The sequence below is a fragment of the Pithys albifrons genome, chromosome 7 (genome assembly GCF_047495875.1).
Source record: "Pithys albifrons albifrons isolate INPA30051 chromosome 7, PitAlb_v1, whole genome shotgun sequence".
Taxonomy (NCBI): domain Eukaryota; kingdom Metazoa; phylum Chordata; class Aves; order Passeriformes; family Thamnophilidae; genus Pithys; species Pithys albifrons.
The window spans coordinates 39,063,189-39,077,851 of record NC_092464.1 but is presented as its reverse complement, the minus strand read 5'-3'; the positions used below and the strand labels follow the sequence as shown (position 1 = coordinate 39,077,851).

Genomic DNA, 14,663 nt, shown 5'->3' with positions numbered 1-14,663 from the left:
TGAAGGCAAGAAGTGTACAAAGTGGAAACTGGGCTACACTTCAAGGAGAAATCCATTGGGTATTAGTGCATTTTAGAAAAGCTACAAGAGCTCAGGCACTCCATTGGGCTGACGACTAGCTGGGGGGGTTGTGAGACTCTTAATGAGAACTCTTGTGTATGTACTTGCTTTGTTCTTCCTCTTCCCTTGGGTATTCACTTATGTTGGAGAACAGTAGCCAGGTGAGCCCTGTGGTTTGAACAGAACTCTGTGCTCAGGTACACCATCCTCTCCAAAGAACTCCCATATGTTGTATAGGACTATGAGAGGGGAAAAATGCATTTAGCTTCTATGTGGCTGTACTGGTTAGCACCACCGTTCTAGTTTCATTATTGTTGTAGTTTGGGATTATTATGTAAATTCTCTCCCCTGCCACTTAACTGCCCAGGCCAGCGGTTGACAAAAGAAGTAGTTAACTGTGATCGCTGGGGTGGGGGCAGGTTTGTCTCTTTTGGTTTTTTTTTTTTTGGATATTCTCCTCAGTCTTGGCTCGGCGGAACGGGGGAGTGGGGGCTCCAAGGAGGCAGGCTGCCCTGCTGGTTACTGCTGGGGTTTTCCCTGGCTGTCTTGCCGCTGCCTACTTCGGATTACTTTTTCCTGCCGTGCTGCTACCTGCCTTGGATTTGCTGCTGGTCGCTCGTACCTTTTTCTGCTTCTTGGACGGGGAACACAAGGGAAAGAGACTGAGTCCATCTGAAAGCCCACTGCTCGTCTGTTTCGCTGGAGAGGGACTGAAACTCACTCTGCAGCCAGCGGGCTGTGACAAGGACACTTAAGTATAACCTTTTCTCCCGGAGGAAAACCTGCTGGGTTTTGTTGTTGTTGTTTTTTTTTTTTCCTCTTATGGTGTTGGGGAAGTGGGTTGCACTAGTCTGTTTACATATATATATATATATATATAGCAGTTATCCTTCTTGTATTAAAATTCCTTTTCTTAAATTTGATAAAGAGTGGTGTGATTATTGAGGAGGAGGCCCCTCCCCTGCTTGTGGGTAAAACATTTTGGTTTTTCCCCTCAAACCGAGACATTTCTTGGCGCCCAACGTGTGGGGCTTGTAAACAAAGAAGGATAACTGCTATTTTGTGGCACCATGTGGGTCTTGAGCTTAGAGTTCATCAGGACCATCCTGTATAATATATTGGCTTTTTGTTGGTACAAATTCATGCCAAAAGGAGCGGCAGGTTTAAGTCTTATCAACAAATCAATGAGCAAAACTCAAATAGCCGCAATTATTATTGAGTTCTTACTCTGGATTTATGGTGCCATGAATTCGATGCCTTTGGATGTCATGTGGGTGGTGCTCTCCAGGCTGTTTTCCTGCCGCAACCTAAGCTGCTACCTCTGGGGATTCAGTGATAATAGTACGGACCCTTGGGAAGGAACAAAGGGGAATCTCTTCTCCCAACCCTTTGTCCATTCCCCATTCAAGTCTGCTACAACAGCTTTTGAGATGTTTAAATTCTCCCTGGATGCCAGAGATATCTTGCTCTTTATGGTTTTTCTGCAGGGTTGTATCCCTGCAGCTTACAGAATGTTTGAAGGTAGGGCCAGGGTTTTTCCAGAATGCATTCAGAAACCTAGCCCAGTGAAGGGGGAAAAGCGAGAGAATAAAACCCCTGATGCCACAGTGAAGGGAGAAAAGGATGAGGCTAAACCAGGAGGACAGGCCAAGCCTATGGAAGTTGCCCCTATTCAGAAAAGGAAATATAAGACCAAATTAGACCATCCAGCAGACGATGAGGGGGCTGCTGCACCTCCACAGCAAGCAGACCCAGAGCCTGAGATCATCACTGAGTCATTGTCATTTGATAATCTCCGTAGTTTGCGGAAAGACATTGCTCGACACCCGGGTGAGCCCATCCTGACTTGGTTGATCCGAGTTTGGGACCTTATGGGTGAAACCTTACAACTGGATGGTGCTGAAGCCAGGTTTTTGGGGGCTCTGGCCCAGGACGTGGCTATTGAACAGGTGTTCGTGAGGGAATCAAAGCCCCTTTCACTCTGGGCACGACTTCTAACGAGTGTAAGAGAGAAGTTTGTTTATAGAGAAATCCTGCAGGAACATCATATTAGGAAGACTTGGAAGACGATGGAAGAAGGAATTTTACGTCTGAGGGAGATGGCAATGATGGACGTGCTTTTTGGAAGAGGTGGGCAAGCCAATAATGACCCTGACAAGGTCAGATGCACACCACATATGTGGTGGGACCTTTCACGCTCGGGGCCAGCTGAATACACCGATTTCCTGGCATCCATGTATAGGGAAGAGAACCATGAAACAGTGGGCGCTGTAGCAAATAAGCTCCGGATATATGAAAGCATGACCCACAGCCCAATGCAGGCCCGTATTTCTGCTGTAGAGACATTGGTTGAGAGTCTCAAGACGCTGCCTGCAGAGGTAAAAGCGATCAGAGAGGAAATTAGGGAAAGTCTCCAAGTGGCACCAGTGCGAATGAGAACCTCTGAAGTCAGAGCCAGACGCCCCCCAGCCAGAGGAAGTGGACAGACCTCACGAACTGAGATGTGGTACTTCCTGGCCAAACATGGAGAAGACATGGGACGGTGGGATGGGAAACCCACCCGTGCCCTTGCAGCCCGAGTACAAGAACTGAAGGAGAATGGAAGAAGGTCAGTGAGAGTAAGTGCAGTCCCAGTTTCCCACGGGCAAGAATCTGACCCACAGGAGGGCACCTCCCAGGTGTACTCATCGAGAAAAGGTTCTGACCGCTATGACCAGGATCAGTGTTAGAGGGGCCCTGCCTCTAGCCAGGTAGAGGCACGGGACAACCGTGTCTATTGGACTGTGTGGATTCGATGGCCTGGTACATCAGACCCACAAAAGTATAAGGCTTTGGTTGATACTGGCGCTCAATGCACATTAATGCCATCAGGACATGTGGGCTCAGAAACTATTTCTATTTCTGGGGTGACAGGGGGATCTCAAGAGTTGACTGTGCTAGAAGCTGAAGTGAGCTTGACAGGGAGAGATTGGCAGAAACACCCCATTGTGACTGGTCCAGCCGCCCCATGTATCCTGGGCATTGACTACCTCAGGAATGGATATTTCAAGGACCCAAAGGGGCATAGATGGGCTTTTGGAATAGCCACTGTACAGACAGAAGGGATTGAACAATTGAACTCATTGCCAGGTCTCTCAGAAAGTCCTTCTGCTGTTGGACTGTTGAAAGTTGAGGAACAGCAAGTGCCAATTGCCACCACGACAGTGCACCGTCGGCAATACCGAACGAACCGTGATGCTGTGATCCCCATCCATAAGATGATCCGTGAACTGGAGAGCCAAGGGGTGGTCAGCAAAACCCACTCACCCTTCAACAGCCCCATCTGGCCTGTGCATAAGTCTGATGGAGAATGGAGATTGACTGTGGACTATCGTGGCTTGAATGAAGTTACCCCACCGCTGAGTGCCGCTGTGCCGGACATGCTGGAGCTCCAGTATGAACTGGAGTCCAGGGCAGCAAAGTGGTATGCCACTATTGACATTGCTAATGCGTTCTTCTCCATTCCTCTGGCACCAGAGTGCAGGCCACAGTTTGCTTTCACCTGGAGGGGCGTGCAGTACACCTGGAACCGACTACCCCAGGGGTGGAAACACAGTCCCACCATCTGTCATGGACTGATCCAGACTGCACTGGAGAAGGGTGAGGCTCCAGAACACCTGCAATACATTGATGACATCATTGTGTGGGGGGACACAGCAGAAGAGGTTTTTCAGAAAGGAGAGAAAATCATCCAGATCCTTTTGGGAGCTGGCTTTGCCATCAAACGGAGTAAGGTTAAGGGACCAGCCCAAGAGATCCAGTTCCTGGGAGTGAAGTGGCAGGATGGACGCCGTCAGATTCCAACAGAAGTCATCAATAAGATCACAGCAATGTCTCCACCTACCAGCAAAAAGGAAACACAAGCCTTCCTGGGTGCCATAGGGTTCTGGAGGATGCATATCCCAGCATACAGTCAGATCGTAAGCCCTCTCTACTTGGTAACCCGTAAGAAGAATGATTTCCACTGGGGCCCTGAGCAGCAACAAGCCTTTGACCAGATCAAGCATGAGATTGCTCAGGCTGTAGCCCTTGGACCAGTCAGGACAGGACCAGACGTACAGAACATGCTCTACTCCGCTGCCGGGAATAATGGCCTGTCTTGGAGCCTTTGGCAGAAGGTGCCTGGTGAGACTCGAGGCCGACCACTTGGATTCTGGAGCCGAGGCTACAGAGGATCTGAAGCCAACTATACCCCCACAGAGAAAGAGATCCTAGCCGCCTATGAAGGAGTCCAAGCCGCCTCAGAGGTGATTGGCACAGAAGCACAGCTGTTTCTGGCACCTCGACTACCAGTGCTGAAGTGGATGTTGTCAGGACAGGCTGCCTCTACACATCACGCCACTGATGCTACCTGGAGCAAGTGGATTGCCCTGATTACGCAGCGCGCCCGTATAGGAAAATCAAATCGCCCTGGGATCCTGGAAATCATCACGAACTGGCCTGAAGGTGAAAATTTTGGTCTAGCAGATGAAGAGGAAGAGCAGGTGACACGTGCGGAAGAAGCTCCACCATACAATCAATTGCCAAAAGAGGAAATACGCTACGCCCTCTTCACCGATGGCTCCTGTCGCATTGTAGGGACTAATCGCAAATGGAAAGCAGCTGTATGGAGTCCCACACGACAAGTTGCAGAAGCTACTGAAGGAGAAGGTGGGTCGAGTCAGTTTGCAGAGCTTAAAGCCGTGCAGTTGGCCCTGGACATTGCTGAACGAGAGAAATGGCCAAAGCTTTACCTCTACACCGACTCATGGATGGTGGCCAATGCTCTCTGGGGATGGTTAGACCGATGGAAGAAAACCAATTGGAAACGCAGAGGGAAACCCATCTGGGCTGCCGATATATGGCAAGATATTGCCACCCGAGTAGAGAAGCTGATTGTGAGAGTCCGCCACGTAGACGCACACGTGCCCAAAAATCGGGCCAATGAGGAACATCTCAACAACCAACAGGCAGACCGAGCTGCGCAAGTGAAAGTATCACAGACAGATCTGGACTGGCAGCACAAGGGAGAGCTGTTCTTGGCTCGATGGGCCCATGATGCCTCGGGCCATCAGGGCAGAGATGCCACTTATAAATGGGCACGAGACCGAGGGGTGGATTTAACCATGGACATTATCTCTCAGGTTATCCACGACTGCGAGACATGTGCTGCCATTAAGCAGGCTAAGAGAGTGAAGCCCCTGTGGTATGGTGGGCGCTGGGATAAGTATAAGTACGGGGAGGCCTGGCAGGTTGACTACATCACACTGCCACAGACCCGCCAAGGCAAGCGCTATGTGCTCACCATGGTGGAAGCAACCACAGGGTGGCTGGAGACACACCCAGTGCCTCACGCCACTGCTCGGAACACCATCCTAGGCCTGGAAAAACAAGTGCTGTGGCGACATGGCACCCCAGAACGAATTGAGTCAGATAATGGAACTCATTTCAAAAACAGCTTAGTTGCTACCTGGGCGAGAGAACATGGCATTGAGTGGGTGTATCATATCCCCTACCATGCACCAGCTGCCGGGAAAGTTGAGCGGTGTAATGGACTGTTGAAAACCACTTTAAAGGCGTTGGGTGGAGGGACTTTCAAACACTGGGATCAACACTTAGCAAAGGCTACATGGCTAGTCAACACTAGAGGCTCTGTCAATCGAGCCGGCCCTGCCCAATCAGAACCCCTTCACACTGTAGATGGAGACAAAGTCCCTGTAATACACCTGAGAGGTATGCTAGGGAAAACAGTCTGGATCAACCCTGCCTCAGGCAAAGGCAAACCCATTCGTGGGGTTGTCTTTGCTCAAGGATCTGGTTCCACCTGGTGGGTGATGCAGGAAGATGGAGAGACACGATGTGTACCTCAAGGGGAACTTATCTCTGGGTAAACGACTCATATTACTGTATTTGTAAACACTTAATTATTTGAAAGAAAATTTAAGTTTAATGTAGAGTATCGGCATGGAAGAGAATTTAGGGGTGGATAATGTTGTAGTTTGGGATTATTATGTAAATTCTCTCCCCTGCCACTTAACTGCCCAGGCCAGCGGTTGACAAAAGAAGTAGTTAACTGTGATCGCTGGGGTGGGGGCAGGTTTGTCTCTTTTGGTTTTTTTTTTTTGGATATTCTCCTCAGTCTTGGCTCGGCGGAACGGGGGAGTGGGGGCTCCAAGGAGGCAGGCTGCCCTGCTGGTTACTGCTGGGGTTTTCCCTGGCTGTCTTGCCGCTGCCTACTTCGGATTACTTTTTCCTGCCGTGCTGCTACCTGCCTTGGATTTGCTGCTGGTCGCTCGTACCTTTTTCTGCTTCTTGGACGGGGAACACAAGGGAAAGAGACTGAGTCCATCTGAAAGCCCACTGCTCGTCTGTTTCGCTGGAGAGGGACTGAAACTCACTCTGCAGCCAGCGGGCTGTGACAAGGACACTTAAGTATAACCTTTTCTCCCGGAGGAAAACCTGCTGGGTTTTGTTGTTGTTGTTTTTTTTTTCCTCTTATGGTGTTGGGGAAGTGGGTTGCACTAGTCTGTTTACATATATATATATATATATATATAGCAGTTATCCTTCTTGTATTAAAATTCCTTTTCTTAAATTTGATAAAGAGTGGTGTGATTATTGAGGAGGAGGCCCCTCCCCTGCTTGTGGGTAAAACATTTTGGTTTTTCCCCTCAAACCGAGACAATTATGTATCCTGGTATCTTACTGCTTTTTCCCATGTAGCTTTGATCATTTGTTTCTTTTGGTATGTTTGTTTTATCTGTAGTGGTTACAAAGTTCCATATTGGTGTACATGATACACAATTCCTGTTCATTTTTCAAAGGACAGGATTTCAGACACCTCTTTATTACATACCAAAACCCTGAACACTGAATCATTTGCTTCTCTGTGCTCAGAACGTGCCTCTGGTTAACTTACAGATGAGCTGTCATGTTCCTCAGGATATTCTTTTTCTCTGATTAGTTTTTTCTCATGTTTAAAAATTTGAGCTTAATGTCAAGCCCAAGTTCTTGATGAGAGAAGTATATGTGTAGTATTTCTTTTATAGTTAATAGGACTTCAGTGGGTTTTCAAAAAGTGATTTCATTGATTCACAGAGGCACTCATTACGATACATCAAAACAAGGATAAAGATATTACACTGTGTTACAAGTTTCTTAATGTTGCCTTTTCTTACACACTAGAGACAGTTTATAAAGTTTTTTGTAATTATCTGTACACTCTTCTTTCATGGTGATGTAATCTTTGTCCAAAAGATTGAAAATATTGAAGTTTAATTTGTCTTGAATTCCATATTCTAAAATGTAATATTTAAATATATTATAATATTGCCACTGCTAAAGCAAGTAACAGTACAACAGTCCTGGATTAAATAATCCTGGCTCTGTTTGCTTCAGCAAACATGCACATACACGCATTTCTGAAATACTGAAAACTCCCTAATGGTTTTGGTAGACATCGCTACTTGTAGCTTTGACTCCCTTTCTCTCACTCTACAAACCTTTTCTTACAGGCATTGTCATTTTTTTATTTTAAAATTTAGGAAAGAAATTGTATCTTCTCAAAGGTTTTATTTAGCATGTAGGCAGGATTTGCATATTTATGGCAAAGAGTCTGGCTAGTCTGTCAGCTGTGCTCCATCCTTGTACTAATTCAGAGATCATATGGACCAAGTTTAAAAGCTGAGAAACTCAATTGTGAAGTGTTTCTCTGTTTTATAAGAAAACATAACAAGAAAATGCTATGCTGTTGTTTGGGGGAAAAGGGAAGGATGGGAAAAGAAAGGAAAAAAGGAGAGAAGCAGCAAGATAAAGGAGAGAAAATAAAATGCTGTGAACTGACAGCAAGATTAATGAGAAGAAATGAAACCTTAGCCTTGTCTGGCCCAGATAATTTTAGCTTTCCCAGGATAAACATGCATGACAACTTTATCTGCTTTTACTTCTAGTTACTATGTCTGGTTTAAAATGCTTGAACCAAAGATGAATAAGGTGTTAATTTTGTTTGGGAGGTCTCCTTTAATTGTAGCTTGGTTGCTTTTTTTTTTTCCCGGTCAAGTTACCAAGGTAAAACATCTAGTGTTACTGGACTGGGTCCTTACAAAGCTAGGCTGCTACATCAACCCACTGTGCACCCCTCAGTCCTAATCCTGATTACATTTGCCTTAGTTGATCTCTCTGAAGCCAACCCACTTCAGTGTCCTTAGACGCTTGCATACTTCAATGTCAAAAAAATCCCAACCAACCAAACTAGTGAAGTACTGGTGCCCTTGCTGCTCTGTTTTCAGTAAACCTGAGGTATGAGGAAATACAAGGCTTATATAAAAGCTTTGAAACCAAGTAAATGACAATTCAGAGATTGCTAAGGTGCTCTCCCGTTGTTTTGATCAGCTGTAAGTTGAAATACTGTGTAGTGAGAATTTTTTGTAGAGATTCTTCTGTGAGCAGTTTTGGAATGTAAAATAAGTTTTTCTCATGAGAGAAAGTGTCTTTGTAACTGTAAAAACAGCAATCCTATGACATCCCAGAACTGCTGATTTACTTTTTGCCTTGAAACTGACAGCCTGTTGCCAAGAATGAAAAATAAATGTTTGCATTCCCCAGAAGAGTGCTAGCAATGTAGTCAATCTCAGAGGAGCAGGGGCTGATCATCTGTGTGGTCAGAGCAGCTTTCATCACCAATGGATCTAGCTGTCAACTGTAGCTACTGTGGTATAAAGCAGTAATCATAATAACAGCAATGTAAATGCCAGCCTTGAGTGTGACAGGGCAGATCCCAAGCTAGGAACACTTAGGGTAGCTCTCAGGGTATAGCAGGGGGGAATTTAATGCAGTGCCTCTAAGATTGTTTTGAGCATGGAGAACAGACACTCTTTCAGTGTGTTTTGTGGTGCTGTGCTGTGCACTCTGAGTTTCTGTCAGGGTCAAAGTTCAGGATCGGTATACAGCTCATCCCAGCAGGAAACACCATCCTCCTGGCTGGCCGGCTGGCTACTGTCTCCCTTTATGGAAGAAACAACTTATGACTCTTCAGAATTGAAAATAAATTAATTGTCCCAATGTTTTTATATCACCCATTAGGAGTCTTTTTCTTGCCCTGTAGTAAAAAATTCTGAGGGATTCTCCTTGCCTATGCTTTTAGTTTAGCTCAATGGGCAGTTCATTTGCTAAAACTTTTCTGCTTCTATAAAACAAACATACCTTTAAAGCCCCTTCGATGGGAACTTGAGGAAGTCTTTTGACAAACCCTCATAGGCTTAAAGACAGCAAAAGTGGCCTTTAATATCAAAGACAAATCTGGGGAAAAATACATACATTTTTGCCTAATGAAATTGAACAGCCTGGATTATGCACCCCTGAACTCAAGGACTAATAGCAAGACCTGAGTAACAGAGGATACAACTGACTTTTTTGAATGAGGTCAGGAATTGTGTGGTGTCAGTGGTCTGCTCAAGGAACTGAAAAAGCATGAATCTATTTATGAGTTCATTAAAGAAATGTCTATATTTTGAATATATATATATTGCACATGCCTTACTCTTTCATTTATGTAAAGATGCAATATCATCTGTGTAGGGAGATAACTGGGGTGTGAAGGAGGACAAGGGAGAGTAGCCAGGTGCATTTTCTGAGGTTATACAAAGTCTAGAGGAAGTGTGGGTTATAGTGCACCGTTCTTCATGCACAAAGAATGAAGTGGGTAAGTTCACTTCAGATCTTACAGGGAAGGTCTGTGCAGCTCTCAAAGGGTGTTGTCAGAACAATCCAGTTTCTTCCTCTGAGCTTAAATTTATGAAGTCAAGAGAATATAAAAGTATTCAAAGGATGAAAAAAATTTATATGCTGTTCTTTTTTTTTTTTAATTGCCTTGTATTTTCCAGGTTACTTTCACTATTCTATTTTAAACCTTATTATCCTCCTACAAGTGATATTCTTATACCGTATAACCTGCATTTTAGAGTTAGTTTTTAATTTTACTAAGGAAATTAAGTCTGAAGTAAGAGCAGAACTATAAAGCCAGAAGTAAGTAGGTGAGAATAAATCCTGTAGGTAACTTCCCTGCCCTGTGCATTGAAGTCCATGATGCCAGGTAGTTTATCACACAAATTCATGTTACTGATGTCCAGATGAGATACAGTAAGTAGAAGAAATGGACTTAAAACTGCAAATATCAGTTGAACTTTTATTACCAGCAGAAAAAAAAGGTACGCATTTGCATCTCAAATTAAATAACATATTGAGAAAAGCTATAAATGCTACAAGGGCTTAGCCTAGGGCAACAGTATTTTATACTAACCATAGTTAAGTTTCCCTGAATGTGTCCTGTATTGGAAATGTTCCACTTAAGTCTTAAGACAAAACTTTCAGAAGCAGCAATAGTATGATAGATCTGGTAACTGAAATCCAAAGTTATTTTGAATCATTTTTATCTGGAAATTACTGACTTAGCATGCACTTATTTATTAATATGTTACTTTATTGAGTGAAGTGTATGTAAAATTAATTCTTAGGTTGATTAGAACAGCAGAATCTTACTATGATTAAAACCCTTGTGGGTATCAATTATCAAATGGCTGGAATTTGCAATTTTCTGTATGCAAGTTAGACAGCTATTTTTTATTTGAGTTTTGTCACATGTAATATAAAATAAATAAGTAAATATGAAATATTATCTGTGATGTATTATTTCTATAGCATTTATTTTTGCTGCCCAGAAAGAGAAAACGGGCTATGTTCAGTTTTACAAATTTATGAACTAGTGGTATCTCAGTTCCTTCTATACCAAAGAATTAATAAATTATGACTAATTAGACCAAATCATGCAGCTTTAGTACTTTTCATTATCTACACTAGACCCAAGTGTCCATGCTCCCGTGTTAAAATTAGCATCTCTGATACTCTGCTGTGACCACAAGCAGAGAAAGGCAGTAGGTAGCAAAAGCGGAACTGCTAAGCATGCCCACATAAGAATGTCACACTTAGGTAACAGAGTGTCCCTCAGGTCAGCCTACGATAAGAGCAAAGTCAAACAAGGCTGAATCCTTGATGTTTTGTGTTTTAAGTATCTGAAAATTGTTCACGACCAGCCTCGACCTACAAGACCTCAAATGATCATATGAGCAAGGCAATAAATCGGTGTTAACTTGCCCAGGGGCCCATGTTGTAGTTGTGATGTTGTGAAAGTTACATCTACTGTTAGCCTGTCTGCATAGATCTGCCTATTTGTTCAGGCTTTTCAGACAGGAAAATTTTATATTTACTTGTACAGAAGGGGAACAATGGTGGCTGAATGGGCATGGCTGAAAGGTTCTGCATCGTACCAGTGCAGTCCAGTGGAGATGCACGGGAATATCACAGCATCACAAGAGCTGGGGAACCACTTGCTTTCCAAAACTCCACACCTGAGCAAGATTTTGGCAAAGCCAACACCTTGTAGCCCTGCAGTATTTGCCAAACATCCAGGACGTGGCCTCCTCTTGTTGGACAGATTGATTCACCTTCCTGACAGAAACCAAAAATGGAATGTAGTGGGCAAAACAGAAAACCGTTTCTCTGGGAAAAGACACTTCAAAAATTATGATATCCAGAGGAATGGACAGCAGCTTTCACAATGTCTACGTGCTTCAACTTGGACTAGCACAATTTTGCAGCCAGGCCATACAAAAGCAAACTTTCAAGTCATGTCAAGTGCCCAGGAATACCAAAAAGAAGAAAAAAAGTGTAAAGGTAACTGGCATTATCATGCAGAGCACAGCCAATGCTGTATTTAAAAAAAAAAAAAAAAAGGGAAAACCAGGTTTTTATGTCTTTGTTTATTGTCAGGGATTTGGCCATTGGTAAAGTCATTATTATGTGGGTGTGGTTTTTTGTTACCAACTTTTTTATTTTAATTATTTTTTTATCAGAGATAATTGTGATTTTTAGTTTTCCATTCTATTTAATTTAGTAGCTTTGTGAAGAGCCCTGATGACAATGTGATGAGTACTTACTGTGATGCCTAATACAAAATAATATCTGTTCTTTTAGAGCTTTAAGAAGTATTAATGTCTTTCTTTATGGTCTTGTTAAGCTGATCAAAAATCTTTTCTGAACCTGGCCTTTTTTAATAAAGCATATCTTTGATACATTAAACATGCAAAGGCAAAAGAAAGCATTCTTTCACTACTTTCAGGGTACTCATCTCTCACCTGTGACTGTGTTGATTGCCTCCTTCTTATTCCTAGCCATCCCCAAGGCCTCAGTAAGTGCATGTACAGAACTCAAATAAATGGAACTTCTTGTCAGGATTATTTTTTGCCTCACCGGTCAGGAGAATAAACCATTTTCTTTCAGGTAGGTTGTTTTGTTCACATCAGCACAGCATTGAAGGAATTTCTTTTCAGAATCACAGTTGCTTAAGTATTAGCACAAATTTAGCACTTAAGTTATTTTTATTCTTTTTTAAACTCGGATAAATAGCTCTTCATTGTTCTTTGCCTAAAAAATAATTACTGCATATTGGGAGGGGGGGATTACAAGTTGTTTTCTTTTACTTAAGTCTTGCGTCACTCCAGGAAGAAAGATTACAGTGTCAGGCAGGATATCACCTCATGAAAAAGTTAAACTGGTCTAAGTACCTGATTTCTTAGATTTAGTTGTGCTTTACCTCAGAATGCCTCTTTGCTAACAGATGTCAGGTGTTGATCGCTTTAACGTCTTACTAAGGCTGTCAGGAGGCTGCCAAACCCAGACAGTCCCATCCAGGAGTCTGTTAATTATGTTGTGTCAAGCTAAATTAGCCTGCTTTCTGCTTAGTTTTATTTTTGAACAAATGAAACTTTTTACCTTGAAGTTTTCATGTGGAGTTGGGGTAGGGAATGACTCAGAAAAGGTACATGTTTTAAGTATTGCTGGTTACTTTCTGAAGACATAAGCTCTGTAATTAACTGATGTGTGCAAACAGGGTCTTCCAATTATGATATGTGGGGAGGCTTAGCAAATTGGGTTGTCTGGGTCAGAGGTCTATAATTACTCTTAGTAATATTTGCCCAGAGACCATCTTAAAAGTTGTCAAAAACACTGTTCAAGAATTTTGTTAGCCCATTTGTTGGCAGACCTCTAAAGGAGCAAACACTCTCTGAAAGACCATGTGTTACCTACACATGTTGTGAATAGTGCAAGAAAAAGCAAGCACAAACCTTTGAGGAGTCCTGATCAGGAAAGAGCAAGCTCCTTTCTCTTTTAACCAAATTTATTCAAGATGTCGAAAATATTTTGAGGGATAACTGGAATTGTAGTGAACCTGAACATTTAAATATAAATTATGACATTCTTTGTTATCCAAACAGACTAATGAGTCTGAAGTGTTTCAATAAAAGGTACATCACACTGGCACTTTATGAGTCACATACAAATTTAGTGGCATGTCATAAGCGAGGTAAAATAGGTTTTGTGAGAGGAGCAGTTTTAGAGAAATAAGTAACGTAGTACTTGTGGAGAAAAGAGGTGTGCTGTTCCCTAAGTAAAATTTTCCTTGGTTTATGTTACGAGCAGCTTGTTTGAAGCTTGCTGCATCTGTTGCAAATCCAAGGAAATTATTTTATGCCAGAAGGATTTAGCTTTTACCTTCAATTATATCACCTGCTATAATAAAGGTAGCATAGACAAAATGATGATTTATAATGTCTTCGGTTCCACTAAGACATACTTCAGGAACTGTCAAATGCTGTTGTAACTCTTCAGCAGTGGAATTCCATAATACTATCTAGTTTATTATTTAGTCACAAATAGAGTTTTCAAAATAAGATGAACACCATGAAGACTTAATTTTCTGTTCTTGTAAACACTTATTACTATTTTTGATTCTTATGTTTAAGGTTTTCGTAGTTTAATCTCTATCAATAAGTTTGCACAGTCACATTTTTGAGAGACTATTTTGAGTCTTTGATCATAGTATGTAAAGTGAATGAAAAAGGTGGAGAAATATATACATTAAGAAGAGATGGTAACTCATTATGTGGGCATAGAGGTAGCTGTATTTGACAAATTATATTTGTTGCAAAGACCACATTAGGACTTCTGCTCAAAAGCTGCTACAGTTTTCAGTATGTTTTTCTTACGATGTGAAAAGATGTGTCTGTGAAGTGGCCCATGTTATAAAAGTGCAGATATGGGTTCTCTGGGAAAAGCAGTGGTCTAATTATTTTTTTCCCCAAATCATCATCAGAGGTGGTTGAGAGAATGCAAACAAGAAAATCTATAAATAGGAAATATAACAGTTCTTTTGTAATGTGTGAAAATTTGTATTACAAGACCAGGAGCTGATAATACAAGTGTACAAACTGCGAAGAGTTCAGAAAAGTATATTTAATCCTTGCAACTACATGTTCAAATGTGCAAAATTTTTTTACCAAATGCTGCATTTTTATTCATCTCTATTCATGCATGAAGCGTGAACACAAACAACATAAGAGCCTTCCTTTTGGTCCTTTAGAAGTGGCACAGTACCCTGCCTAATTTGAAAGCTCTGCAATACCTCCCATGTACTGACAATGTTTGCAGGGGCCCAAACTACAGCACTGTGGTGCCCAGGACTCTAGACCAGG

At 42.6% G+C, this 14,663-nt stretch overlaps 1 protein-coding gene across 14 annotated transcripts in view; it reads left to right on the top strand.

Annotated features, from left to right (window-relative positions):
• Positions 1 to 14,663, top strand: part of THRB (thyroid hormone receptor beta) — a 165,575-nt gene that overhangs the window by 114,157 nt on the left and 36,755 nt on the right. For 7 of the 14 annotated variants that reach the window (XM_071561089.1, XM_071561092.1, XM_071561088.1 and 4 more), the window contains one exon: positions 11,348 to 11,805. The exons of the other annotated variants lie outside the window; for them this stretch is intronic. In XM_071561089.1, coding sequence (XP_071417190.1) covers positions 11,358 to 11,805 — 448 coding nt within the window. In that variant the 5' untranslated portion in view covers positions 11,348 to 11,357. The remainder of the gene's footprint in view (positions 1 to 11,347; positions 11,806 to 14,663) is intronic. 14 annotated transcript variants of the gene reach the window in all.